The following is a 14,507-nucleotide window of genomic DNA, read 5'->3' on the forward strand; positions in this document are numbered from 1 at the left end:
CCCTTTAATGAACATGTCCACATTTTCCCCCAGGTCTCTCAGGACCATGCTGACACTCTCCCTGCCCCCACTGTGCCCATGTTTTGGCGCTGAGTGACCCCCCTGCAGAGATCTCAGCGTTTTTTTTTATCAGCACTGACATATTGCAGGCGGTGACAACTTTTTCTTGTTATTGCGGACACCTGGGGAGGTCTACAGACGCCGCGCTCTGATTGGCTGCCACACTTGTTATTGCTCTCGCGCCCGACACACCCATGGCAGCTGTCCGAGAAGGTGATTGGCTGAGGCGCAGACGCACACGCTATGAGCATGCTTCGTGACCGGCAGCGGGTTTGACCAATCGTTGCGCAGATAAGATTTTAGGCGTCCAATAGGGGCGGAGGGCGAGAGAGAAGGGGGCGGTGCCGCGTTGGAGGCTTGGTGCGCGCTGCTGGTAAACAGTGAGGACCTCGTGTCAGAGAGGAAAGGACGGGAGAAGAGGAGGCTGGAGCCGGGGCCTGCTGGTGTGCACGGCGCTGTACGTACTGCATAGGGTATACTATCACCTGCATGTCATATAGGGCTGCTAGACGGGAAACTACAACTCCCAGCATGCTCTGACAGCCGAAGGCTGTCAGGGCATGCTGGGAGTTGTAGTTTCACGCTCACCAGAGCATTATTGATACATTATTGTTACAAGGGAGGGAAGGAGCAGCAGATATTCAGTGCCTACCTATATACTGTATAGACAAGGAAACTTCATAGGAAACGTGCAGAAAAACTTATTACAGAATCCTGTCTGATCCACAGATCCTGGATGACTTCTGGCAGAAACTGCTTAGTGTGAATAATAGTTATTTATATGTTACATTAAATTTAAATGTAACTTGCAGCATTGTAGTAAAGCATGTCCTATGTATAGATCTGGAGATACAGGGCAACTGCAGTGCAGAAACAGCGCCACACCTATCCTCAGGTTGGGCCTGGAATTGCAGCACCTTTGAACTGAATGCGTCCGTCTCATTGTAATCTTGCACCCAAACTTCTGCATAAAGATATGTGGATTGTAGTGTTGCTGAAGCAACCATGTGGGGTTGGTGCACAGGACCCATTCTGGTTAATGGGGTTCTTGCACTAGTCGCACTGGGTGTCGTTCAGGTGTGGGGTTGTCTCTATGCTCATCCTGAAGTTTGGGCAGGAGATTACTGTTGCACTGCACTGAATGGGGCCGAGATGCAATACCGAGCATGACCTGTAGACAGGTGTGGTGCTGTTTTTGGAAGGAAGCGGATATGTTGACACTGATTAAAGGGATTATCCCAAGCTTAAGTGTTCTCTTATCCACAGTATAGGTGATAAATGGAGAGGAGATGTCCCCTGAGTAAATGGAGTGGCAGTGTGCATGGGGATTTCCCAATACTGCTGAGTGCTATGCTGTTTGTTAGTCCCATAGGCAGTATATAGATGCCCAAGCATGCATGTTCCTATTCTATTGGGGTCAGTTGACCTCATGATTAAAGGGGTTATCCAGCGCTACAAAAACATGACCACTCTTCCCCCCCCCCCCCCCTCTCTTGTCTCCAGTTCAGGTGCGGTTTGCAATTAAGCTCCATTTATTTCAATGGAACTGAGTCTCAAACCCCACCCAATCTGGAGACAAGAGAGGGGGGAAAAGTGGCCATGTTTTTGTAGCAGTGGATAACCTCTTTAAGGGGGGTCCCAGTGGTCAGAATCCCCCCCCCAATAGGATACTTGGCAGCACCCTCATAATTTTCTTAAGACTATTACTATATCTTATGTGCATTTGCCTGTGTATTGACTATATCACTGTCAATCACTGTGTAAAACTCATGCATAATCTCCAACCTTAGGATTTCCAGCTGCTGCAAGAACTACAACTCCCACCATGCAGTTTTATGTCGGCTGGAAACAAATGAATTATAGGGACAGAATTCCTTGCAGTTGACGACCACCGGTGCACAGATACATTTCTTTCTCCATATAAGCCTGGGGTGTTAAACTCCTGTCCCTCCAGCTGTTGCAAAATTACAATTCCTATCATGCCTGTAAGTCAGAACCAAAGCTATAGCTGTCCAGGCATGATGGGAACTGTAGTCTTGTCTGGGAGGGGGGCATTTTTCTATATTGTAATAATTGCATGGTAGTTCTCCAGCCATAGCAAAACTACAACATAATCAGCTGTCAGCGCATGCTGGGAGTTGTAGTATTGCCACAGCTGGAGAGTCCCAGGCAGGAACCCTGCTGTGTGATGATGGAGCACAGCGGGCCTCTCTGTAAGGTATAGGGCGACCTTCTTGTGCTTGTTGATGTTTTTTTGCTCTTTTCTTCTTCGCTCTTACAAGTTGGTTGCACAAGGTTGGGCTGCTGGGAAGTTTTCCTCTGACTTGGCACAAACTCCCTGAGCTGAAGGGAGTGTTGTGAATCTAGGACGCTCCATTGTCTGGTGCCCTGGGACTTTGTGTTGCAGATCCTTCCTTCGCACTGTTATAGGTGAATATAAATGATGTGACATCATTGGGGGGGGTTGTTTATTCCGCTCTGGTCCTACTGGTGGTGCCCTCCTGTGCCAGCTCCTGGGTTACTGCCGCTGAATGCCCTGTCATTATGACCTTGGCAGAGTGACCCTATTTATGAGGAGCTCAGGGGCACACAGAGTACATTGTCAGCTCTGGGTCTGAATGCTAAGTGCTAGATGTAGAATTGTGCTGGACATAAAACTACACAATAATTGGTGTACCTGTCACTCACACTACACCTGTCATACATGTCTGCCAAAACATAGTACCAGTCTGTTATACATTTACCAAAATGGTGCAACATTTTTCTTATTTAAATTTTATTATCACTGTTTTAGAATTCTATTTTTTCCATTTGCAGTTTTGTGCTTGCTGTCAGTGAATGGAACACCTCTTACCTGGATATAGAAACTGAAACCTATACAGATGTCAAGCTTTCATTTTTTTTAAAGTATAGGCTTGCCATCAGTGAATGGCAACATCCAGGGCAATCCAATTGACCTGACTGTATACTTCTCCCAGCTGAGGGTTTTGTTAGTTTTCTGTCTACCATGGATGTCCAACCTGAGGCCGTCCTGCTGTTACAAAACTACAATTCCCATTAGGGAGTTGAATTTTTCAGCAGCTGCAGATTTGCCACAGCAGCACGTGACAGTAGTAAAATTACAAATATGTCGATTAATGACCCCCCAACTTGTGCCCCTCCAGCTGTTGCCGGACTACAACCCCCAGCATGCCTAGACAGTAGAGCTGGAGGGCCGAAGTTCTCCGGCCCTGGTCTAGATTAATACTTGTATAGAACCACCGGCTTTGAAAGGTCAGGATGGATTTTTATCCTTTAGAGGTTACCATTTACTGACCGCAAACAAACCTTTGAAGAAAAAAAAAAAAGCTTGCCGTATCTAGCAGAAGTAGTAGTTCTTGCTGTTAGTGCTGTGCTGCATTGCTGAGTATTGCAAAAAACATTGTTTTCCTAAAGGGAAAAAATTGGTGTTACATTTTTTTTTTATGGCCATAATGTGTTTTTTTTAACTCCATGTACTTAGTTTCCTGTCCAGAATATAGTGAAAGTCAATTGAATTTGCAGAGAAGATCTCGGCAAAAAGGGAAGGAAGAACTATTACATCACTTGCCTGACACTTAAAGCAGAATGGCTATAACACACCGGGAGGGTTGTCAATAATACTGCATGTAAGCACTATAGGCAATGGTGTGCCTGAGCTTACACTCTTATGGTGGTGCCAAAATTATGCCCCCCCCCCATGTGTTCTTTGTGGTGTGTGATACATTGTTTCTTCCTATGATTCAGCCGGGGGGATATAACACTATAGAAGTTCTGCTTTTTATGGTGCTGCACTCCTCTTCTATGGGTCGGGGAGGTCCTGGCTGTGAGGAGGAGTTTGGGAGGACTGGTTCTCCCCTTATTTTACGCCTTGCTCCCCTGGTCGTGTCTGCCCCTTGTTGTTCCATTTTCTGGTTGCTGCCGGCTGCTTCTTCCAGGTCTGTATTGTTGTTGTTGGCCGGCTGCCGCTTATAGCTTGTAAATGTCTCTGCTTGTTGGGATGAGAGCAGCGAGTGTTACAGTGTGCACCGGGGACCAGATTTACTTCCTTAAAGAAACACAACAGCTTTATTGTGGGTACAGTGGTGGCAGTGATGTGTGCTATTATATAGTAATGTGTGTATTTTACCTCATTATTTTTGTTATGCCGAATGTATCATGTTGTAAATCTTTATTTTTTATTTTTTAGAGAGAGATATAGATAGGTATTTTTTTTTCTGTTTGAGCTGCCAAGAGAAGTGAGAGAAGAAGCAGCAATGGCACGTGGTAGTTTAGCAGTTGTCAAGCTGCTATAATACTGTCCCCTATCTACAAGAATATAACTACTATAAAACTGCACCTATATACAAGAATATAACTACTATAATACTGCTCCTATATACAAGAATATAACTACTATAATACTGCTCCTATATACAAGAATATAACTACTATAATACTGCTCCTATATACAAGAATATAACTACTATAATACTGCCCCTATATACAAGAATATAACTACTATAATACTGCTCCTATATACAAGAATATAACTACTATAACACTGCCTCCTATATACAAGAATATAACTACTATAACACTGTACCTTTTCTGCAGTAATATAAGAATATCTCTAATCTTGGCACTTGGCTCCAGATCTGTCATAAGGATTTTCTTGTCACTTTGTTGAATTATTCTGGTGCCAAAGATCACATTTTAGGATAATAAGACGTCACCTGAACCCTTTGCATCTGACTCTCTGGGCTGCAGCCCTAAGGAGTCCTGAGAAACGTACATACAGCCATAGTTTGCAGGTAATTTAAACCAATTAAAAAATTAGTAAATTGCGAAATGTTGTCAGGGCATGATGGGAGTTGTAGTTTTGCCGCAGCTTTAAGGCTACTATTATACTGATGGTGAGTATAAATCCCACTGACTTACCTACCTATCCGCTGCATGAGACTCACTCTTGGCTTCAAGGCACAAGTTGGTTGTGTTACTAAATTTGATGTTAATTTGGCCTGGGGTTATTCTGGTCACATGATGATATTTCCAGACTTTTATCGTGGTCGCTACAGTTCCAGTATCATTGTCCCTATCCATGCCCGCTACTTCCTATAATGTGTCATGTGATCTGTCTTTCTGTATTCCGATTCAAGTTGTTCTTTAAATAGCCCATAATTGAATAATTCCTAAATAATCTGATAGACTTTGGCCGATGAGAAGCTGCGTAATAGGATTACAGGGGCACGAGGTTTGTTTTGTAATTATTTACTGCAGGATTTTTCAGCTCCATTGGAGTCAATGCAGTACCACCTACAACCAGTGGACAGGGGTGGCGCTGCTTTTGCAAGGAATCAGCCATGTTTTATTGAGTCGTGGTCGTGGATAACCTTTTTAATCTAGTCTAGTATTAGAACCATGTGACCTCCTAGGCTAGGTCAAGAGGGTTGTCCATGGTTCAAGAATACAGAGCTGCTTCCTTGCAAAAACAGCGCCACACCTGTCCTCAGCTTGTGTGGGGTATTACAACTCTGCTTCATTCATACCAATGGAACTGAGCAGCTTTACCCAGTGGCGGTTCATAATCTAGGAGGTTTGGGTGGTGGTCTAGGGCACAAGGCTTCTGGGGGGGGACCCACAGATGCCCAAACTGCCCACATGGGATCTTATCCTGCAGCTGCACATCACTCTGGGCCCACTGGAGGCCATCCCTGAGCACACCTGCTACTCAATGTGTGTGCTGTATACTGACAGCTGTCCGGGTCTTCTGGCACAAGCGGTGTCTGTCACACATGCTTCCGGGGGGCCATCTACAAAAGGGGAACGACACATGAGGCAATCTACTAACATGGGGGGGTCTACACGGCAGGGCATCTATTATAGGGGGATGCAAGCACACTAGGTCTGTGCACTGGGGTGGGGGACAAGGGTGGGTGGACAGCTCAGGGTACATTTAATCCACCCCCGGCTATACCACCCTCAAACTAAGGCAGGATCAGCTGTGGGACCCCCTCCCCCCAGGCTTGGGATTTCCGGTGCTGACACGTTGCGACCCAGCTGATGGACAGGCCAGTCAGTTAGTGGGGCGGGACACTGCTGTCACTGGCTGAGCTGCCAATCCATCAGCTGGGACTTTTGCCCCCAAGTCGTGACGTCATCAAAACTCGAGCTAAAAGGCCTTCCAAGGGGGTCCTAAGGCTGGTCCTGTATTTACCATGGGCACAGGGAGAGGTAAGTGCCTACTTGCAATCATTACCCCCCACAGGATTTTATAATCCGCCGGTCCTCTCCTTTAACGTTATTAACTAGACCTTTATATTCTCCTGTGAGATAACTTATTATAGTTCTGTTGTTCTGCTGCTGTCCTTTTGTATTATGATTTTTGACCTCTCTTCCTCCATGTAGAGATCTGGAAAACTACACAGGTAGGTGGAACTTGTGTGTACCTGGAGGATGAAGGTTTGCTGACTGTCGGTTTCTGGCTGCTTCATGCTCCTTACCTTTTCAGAAACTGCACCTATCCTGTCCTCAGGTGCAGTTATGCAGCTCTGTTCTGTAGAAGTTTAATGGAGATGACCTGCAATACCACTTACAACCTGAAAATGGGAACTGGTGCTGTTTTTGCAAAGAAAAGTAGACATGGTGGTTCCCCCCCCCCTCCAATCCTGGATAATCCTTATTGAAGGGGTTGTGCACCAAAACATTTTTTTTTTCAAATCAACTGCTGCCATGAAGTGCCAGAGATTTGTAATTTACTTCTATTAAAAAAAATCTCAAGCCTTCCAGTACTTATCAGCTGCTGTATGCCCAGCAGGAAGTTGTATTATTTCCAATCTGGAGAGCAGGAGAGGTTTTCTATGGGGATTTGCTGCTGCTCTGGACAGTTCCTGACATGGACAGAGGTGGCAGCAGAGAGCACTGTGTCAGACAGGAAAGAAAACACCACTTCCTGCAGGACACACAGCAGCTGATAACTACTGGAAGACTTAAGATTTTTTAATACAAGTGAATTACAAGTCTCTGGCACTTTATGGCACCAGTTGATTTGAAAGAAAAATAAATTTGAACAACCACTTTAAAGTGACTGTACCACCAGGCCCAGGCTGAAGCATTGGAGGCGGGCCGAGCCACCCTTAGTGGGAAGAAACTCCAGCCCCTCCATGACGTGACTCCATTAGAATCAATGGATCCCTATCATGGAGGGGCTGGGGTTTCCTCCCACTAAGGGTGGGTCGGCCGCCTCCAGTGCTTCAGCCTGGGCTTGTGGTACAGTCACTTTAAGATGTAGGCCCCCCCCCCATTGGCGGTTTCATAGTCATCTGTGCATTCTTGGACCAGCTACAACTAAACTAAAATTGATTTTTGTGTTGTAAGTGCCAAAAATACAAAAAAACTAAATAACTTTAAAATATTATCAATGGCTCTAAAACCTCTAATAGACAGTAATTGCCCTGATTCTGAATTACATCAATGTGAGTGATTGTATGTTCCTTCAAATTTAGAGGATTTTTTTTTCTGGCCTTAGACCCCTTACCACATACAATTTCTGCTAATACATTTGGATCCAAACACGAGGGGTGTAACAACTATGAAGTCCACCTTATGTTCCCGTCTGGGTGACCTGGGTAATATCGGGCAATGTGAGTGGTTGTGGCTGCCTTCACCAAGGTCAGCAGGATAAGAGCACGGCACACGCCTCACAATCATTTACTCTGGTGGAACGGCGCCACTATCGGGAATGTTACCAAGGACTTTGCTAGGTTAATTTTTTTTAACTAGTTGTTCTGTAAAGATAATGCCATAAGGATTAGTCATAGTGTAATGTCCTTCATTAATGGACACCTATAAATTATTACCCCTCGTAGATAAGGTCGTGTGTGTGTTTATTATTTTAACCTCTTTCCAGTCTCTGAATCCTGTATGTGTACATCTGAGTTCACCCTGCATATTAGCGTCCTGTCAGGAGTCTACACCTTTATACCTCTATCAGAAGGCTGCAAGTATCCAGCTATATAGGTGTGGTATATATTGTCTGTATCCAAAGGGAAGCCCTAGGATGCTCTGATGTAACTGTCTATATATGAGTAGTTACCATATATGGACAATGACATCATCAGTGCCTCCATGGGGATGCCGATCAGTTATGCTCTGTGGTGATCCTTCCTCTTATCCTCCTCCTGATCATCCTGCAGAGTGGTGGTGCTGCTGACGGCCCCTGTTGTGTATAAATGGTGTGTTGGGTAACTGTAAGCAGGATGATCAGGAGAAGGGGTCACTGGAGCTTATTGGTGTGTTTTCCTAGTGGATCACCACCGTGGCCAGTGATTGGCTGAGTAAACACCACCTTGTGCTGAGCAGCAGAGATCGGGCCCCATCAGTACAGTAGTGGTTTATGAATAGACTTTCACTTTAAGGGGAACCTTTTTAAGAGTTTGTTTTATATGTAAAGGAATTGGAATGCAGCGATCTCCTGTTTCAGCCCCTTGTCAACTAAGTTACCTCAGGTGACTTCCCCCGTCTCCTCCCCGTTCATGGTCAGTTTACTCTGAAAACGCTGCAGATTGCTAGGAAATACACATTCCTGACAATTCTGAAATCTATAATTTCCAGCTGACCTCAGCACAACAGTATATGGCCTCCTGACTGTATATCCTGGTGTGTAATATTCAGTACATATTGAATGCAGTTGGTTGTGACTAAGGCTTTAGGTTTAATGAAATGCATCAATTTGCAGTAAATAATGCAGGTAACTGCTGCACAGTCCTTTTATGTTTCTCTTAAAGTGGAGTGTGTGTTATTTTGTTTGCCATGAGTAATACATGGGACTCCATGAAACCATACAATTGAACTTTAAGAAGAAGGGAAGAAGCTGCAGTATAAGGGAAGAAGCTGCAGTATAATTTCCTGAGACTCCATGCTGTGAGAGGGGAGCAGGGGCAGCATGTAATGGACAAGCAACTTAGTAAATAGACACAGTACTCAGCCAGCCTGACATGGTGCTCTCTGCTGCCACCTCTGTCTGTGATGGGAACTGTCCAGAGTAGCAGCAAATCCCCACAGGTTTTTCTGCTCTCCCTGCTCTGGGCAGTTTTTTAACAGAAGTAATTTACAAATCACATCACTTCTGGGCATCTGCTTTGACACTTATCTCCACAGTTTGGTGTACCCCCTTTAGAGCAAATCTGTACCCACAATCTGACCCCCCCCCCCCCAACCCACTTGTACCTTCGGATAGCTGCTTTTAATCCAAGATCTGTCCTGCGGTTTCTTTGGCAGGTGATGCAGTTGTCCTAAAAAACAACTTTTAAACTTGCAGCCCTGTGTCAAACGGGAGTATCTGTGCCCAAACATTACACCGTCCCTCCTCCCCACCCTCCTCATGATTAGGAATGCCACTGAAACATTTTCTCCTGTCTGAACATTGCACAGGTGCCTTAACAATCCAGCCCATGTGCCAGGCTGACACAGGTGAGAAATAGGAGACACTCTGTCTGGAGCATTCCTAATGATGAGGATGGACAGAGATGTTGTGCCAGCCTAATGCATTGCCAAACGGCCGGGGCTTACAATGTCTTAGGGCGCCAAGTTTAGAAGTTGTTTTGGTACATTTTCTTTAAATATCTACCATTTCAGTATACATCTCCAATGCAGCACTGTGTGTTGCTATGCTTATCGATAGGGAACTTCCGTTTTGTAGCATGCAGGTCAAGTTTTTTATTTTTATATATAAAAACAGACATCTGAGAAACTTTGTGCACCTTAATAAGTCATTGGGGTCTGCTATAAACTGAGCCTAGGCTACGTTCACACGTAGCAAAAGTGGCGGAATTCCGCCAGCCTCCCTGTCATAATAACAGTCTATGGGAGGCTCACGCGGCTTCTCTCTCCGTGCTGAAGAATGAACATGTTCCACCACTTTTGCTATGTGTGAACGTAGATTAGATAGATGTCTTGTTGTATTGTCTTAGTTATTTGTTTTCAAGAAGCAGGGCAATGGCCAATGTGGTTTTTTTTTTTTTTTTATTTTTTTTTTTTATACAGCAGATTAATGTAGCTGTGCAGCATTACAGCACAGGTGGATATATAACTACTGGAAAGCTGGGTGACTTGTATATAGCTTTCCCAGAAACTCAGATTGCTAAAGGAGTATGACTGCTCTTAGTCTGGACGTGATTCAGCTCTGGCTGTGTGCAGTGATGTCAGTGTGGTCTGTGTTATTAATGCAGCTGCTCAGGTTGGTGGATTACTATGGCCGGGCCGGCCCGCTCCCTCACGTCACTGGTGACTAGCTCAGCTCAGAGACTTCTGACACTCTGCACGTCCCGGCACTTGAGTTCAGAGACTTCTGGCATCCTCCTGGGGAGAACTTAGTACCTGGTGAAAGAGGAAGCTCTGGCTGTGTAAGTTCTGTGCTGATGGTTGTATTCATTGTAATGTCTGCAGCATCTGTAGAATATTGCATCTGTGCGAGTGCTGGATGTTGGGGGTAGTAGTAGTGTTCTGATGCTGTGTGGGTAGTAGTAGTAGTAATGATGGCTCACAATAGGTGAATATTACTACTTGGGGTTCGCACAACTCTGTGGGCTGGAAAAGGTTCCAATATAACTATATATTCTGCGGAAAATGATGCAGATTAACTCCTGACTAGGGCTATAAGTGTTTTAAAACACTCTCTCTAGGAAGTTTACCAGATTTGTTGCTGTTCACACCAGTTAGGTTACATTTAACAAAGCTAAGGCATGTTCACACATGTTTTACTATCACATCAATCAATACTTTAATTACTTTTAGTAAAATGAAAGCTGAGGGGTGACTGGATGCTATAGAGCTTTGCTCTCTATTTGGTGTAGCTCGCAGTCTACGTTTGACCCATTTTCCCTCCCTATTCCTGCTGTAGATCTACAGAGGAACCTCTATAAAAGACCACCACCCTATTATCCATGCCAGATTTCGCGTGTGGCTTCAGTCCACCATATGTTATGAAAAGCGAAGACCACCCTCATTTTATCGCAATAGTGGTCTGCTCAATGAGGTTTTACTGTGTTTCTGTTCCTTTCTCCTTAAAGCTTTGAGGAAGACGCATAAATATGGCCGCCATGTTCTTGGATATAAGCGGCCATGTTTGATCTACCCTTGACATTTGTCTCCCATTTGAAGACCTGTGTGAAATGGTGCATAGCATATTAAGGTGTTCGTGTATTGTACACAGATTGGTCCCCTGCACTACTGTACTCTCCCTTTAAGGTGGAAGGGAAACCTTTTAACAGTCAACACTCTTATGACGTCAGAGCTGATTATCTGAAGCGTGCAGCCCGTGTGTTTCCCAGCCCCCACCCCGGTTACGTTAGCTCCAGAATAAGTGGTGTGCAGTGTCCTGTGTGTGATGGAGAAATCCTGTACTACCTATATGTACAATATCCAATAGGAGAAGTCATAGGAACCTTTCCCAAAGCTGCTTAAAATGTGTTCAACATGGTGGCCGGGAGTCGGTTCTTTGTCCAAGCTGCCTTATGAACTTATACCGAGCTACAGATTTGGGCCGTAAATGCTTCTCATTTGTTATACATATGTATAATGTTATTGCTCTCTGTAATCAGCCAATATAAAGTATTCTTGCTTTTATGTGCTCTCTTAGCAGGTGTAGGACGCTGTGAACAGCCATCATGGCAGCAGATGCTATTATGCTGATGAGAGGCCTGGCCAAGCTGAGTAAGGCAGTGCTGGAGGTGCAGGCCGGTCAGCTGAAGCAGGCCACGCTGGGAAAAGATGCCGTCAAGTTTGCAAGAAGTCTACAAGTTACCGCGGAAGAACGTTTCAGCTCCACCATGGGGAAAGTCCAGGTGAGGAGATTGTTAGTCTCTATGTGATTGAGATTATTTATAATATATGTATTACTCACAGTTCAGCAAAAAAAAAAACCTCAAATCAACTGGTGCCAGAAATTACCACACATTTGTAATTTACTTCTATTAAAAAAAAATATCAAGTCTTCCAGTACTTATCAACTGCTGTATGCCTTGCAGGAAGTGGTGTATTCTCTCCAGTCTGACCCAGTGCTCTCTGCTGTCAGGAACTGTCCAGAGCAATAGCAAATCCCCATAACAAAACTCTTCTGCTCTCCAGACTGAAAAGAATACCTTTTTCTGCAAGACATACAGCGGCCTCTTTCAGGGTGGGGCAGTGACAACCTTACACAAGCATACACCATTACTTGTCCTCTGTATGGTCCCACCATACAGAGGAATGACAAAGCTTTCTTAGTCTTATAGTAGTACAAGAATGCATCCCAGTGCCCCCAGCTGTAGCTGCCAGGTCATGTTAGGAGTTTTAGTTATAGAACAGATTAATCATTAATGTTGTTCTTTTATTTCAGGAGTTTGGAAAGCAGCAGGAGAACCTCTCCGGGGAGGGGATGGACAGTTTTGAGGGTCTGGCCTCGGAGATTGCGGGCATGGAATACTCGCCCTCCTCTGGCGACAAGTACAACCTGAAGTCCAGTGCTCCCAGTGCAAACAACAACTTTACCAGCCATGGACAAGAGACCCTTTCCTTTCATCCAGACCCTGATAGAGACAATGGGGTGTTATTTGGGAACCTTAGAGACACTGCGGGACCCTTTGCAGCTGCTGGTCAGAGAAGGGCATTTCACCAGGATCATTCATCTGTCAGTGGACTCACAGCGGAAGACATCGATAAAGCCAGGGAGGCCAAGAACAACCCGGAGCACAAGCCCCATAAACAAATGGTATGTATTCTTTTTAAGGCCTTTTTACTACTTCTATCTTAAAGTAAATGAAGCATCAGGTACATTTGCTTTAACATGATCCATGGATAGATCGGCGCTGGCGCAGGGAAGCCGGTCCCACAGTACTTTTTTTTTTTCTTTTTTTTTTTTTTGAACTGCGGCCCGGTCCCCATGTACGGCGCTGTTCTATCCACAGGTGCCGGGCCTGAAGCACTGGAGGCGGGCCGACCCTCCCCCAGTGGGCGAAATCCCCAGCCCCTCTGATGCGGGTACATTGATTCTAACTGAGCCGCATCATATAGGGGCTGGGGCACTGGGGGTGCAATCAGCCCCGGCCCAGTACCCGTGGATAGATGGCACCGTACACTGGAACCAGGCGGTTCAAAACATGTACCGCGGCATCGGCTTCCCTGCGCCAATGCCGATCTATCCGTGGGTCACGTTAAAGCAAATGTACCTGATGGTTGGTACATTTGCTTTAATACCAGTCCACACTGTAATCCTTGGTATTTTATTCATGAACCCAGAAGCTCAGGATAAGTAGTGCCTCCTGCACAGTGATATTAGTATTGTGCTACAGTGCAAAAACCATAAAAGCATAATATTAAAACTATTAAAACATTACTTATCTATTCTATTATCTTTATCTATTCATCTTCTATAAAGTTAGTGGGGCGTTCCTGGTGGGAGCGCTGCTGGTTGGATTTGTAAAGCCCTGTACGTGCCAGGCAGATTACCAGCTCTTTGAAGCCTGATGACTCTGTGAAAACCACTGTGGATACATGTGTGTTTGCACGTCCCCGTGCCACATCATTTATGTCTGCAGTCCTGAGCACGGTGTGAAAACTGCTGGAGACGTGATTCAGCTTTATAAGGTTGGATGACGATGCTGGAGGTCCGCGTCCGGGCAGCTGATGACTGCGCACAATCTCTGGTTATACAGTCAATCCATTATTTATGGCTTGGTTTGTGTGCAGGTCCTGGCTTGTCTTTCCAGGCTTATTTAAAAATTAAAAAAAATATAACTTTTCATATTTGCATTCTGGTCTCTGACTGATCCAGAGTTTAAAAAGAAATGGGGTATAACTCAGGATGAGGAGAAGTAAAGTCCTAGACTTGGCATATAATAGTTGTGGTGCCTTTAAACCAGTATTGGGAAAACTACTTTACTTTCCCTCAGAGCTGAACTCATCATTCAGCCATAACATAGCTGAGATCTGACCAGACAATGTTGAGTTCAGGTGTGGGCTGTTTAGTACTTTGGCTCCAAGTACTGTATATATTGGCAGTGATACAATATGACACAGGAGGAGATGTTGACATCATGGTGCGGTTATTGATTTTATGCTCATTCAGCATCAGTGATCTACCGAAAAGTATTTTTAGGAAAATCTGATAATTCATGGTGCAGGGACAGGATGAAAATGATGCCAAGCTACCATCATGGCTGACAGTCCAGTTGCTAAGGATTCACTGCCTAACAACCACATTTTTGTTTAGTTGAAATTGCCTTTTAGGCGTTTTATACATGGCAGCCAGTTTGTTCCAGTTCCTCATAACTTCAATGTAAGACCCACTGGTCCACAGTCCCCACGGCCCACTGGTTGGATTTAGAGCCATCCCTGCTCTATAGCATCACATGGTTCTTTCATTAACTCCCATAGACTTCACTAGAGAGGCACATGGCCCCTTCCATTGATGT

At 44.9% G+C, this 14,507-nt stretch overlaps 1 protein-coding gene across 5 annotated transcripts in view; it reads left to right on the forward strand.

Moving 5' to 3' along the window:
• Positions 1 to 413: 413 nt before the first annotated feature.
• COQ8A (coenzyme Q8A) overlaps positions 414 to 14,507 on the forward strand; it is a 30,864-nt gene continuing 16,770 nt past the window's right edge. Inside the window, exons 1-3 of one of the 5 annotated variants that reach the window (XM_069954196.1) lie at positions 414 to 517; positions 11,696 to 11,900; positions 12,434 to 12,805. In XM_069954196.1, coding sequence (XP_069810297.1) covers positions 11,724 to 11,900; positions 12,434 to 12,805 — 549 coding nt within the window. In that variant the 5' untranslated portion in view covers positions 414 to 517; positions 11,696 to 11,723. Of the gene's footprint in view, positions 534 to 2,472; positions 2,491 to 11,695; positions 11,901 to 12,433; positions 12,806 to 14,507 lie in introns of those variants that run through there. The other 4 variants (XM_069954197.1, XM_069954198.1, XM_069954199.1 and 1 more) reach the window with 4 other exon arrangements.

Source organism: Dendropsophus ebraccatus, chromosome 15, assembly GCF_027789765.1.
Source record: "Dendropsophus ebraccatus isolate aDenEbr1 chromosome 15, aDenEbr1.pat, whole genome shotgun sequence".
Lineage (NCBI taxonomy): Eukaryota > Metazoa > Chordata > Amphibia > Anura > Hylidae > Dendropsophus > Dendropsophus ebraccatus.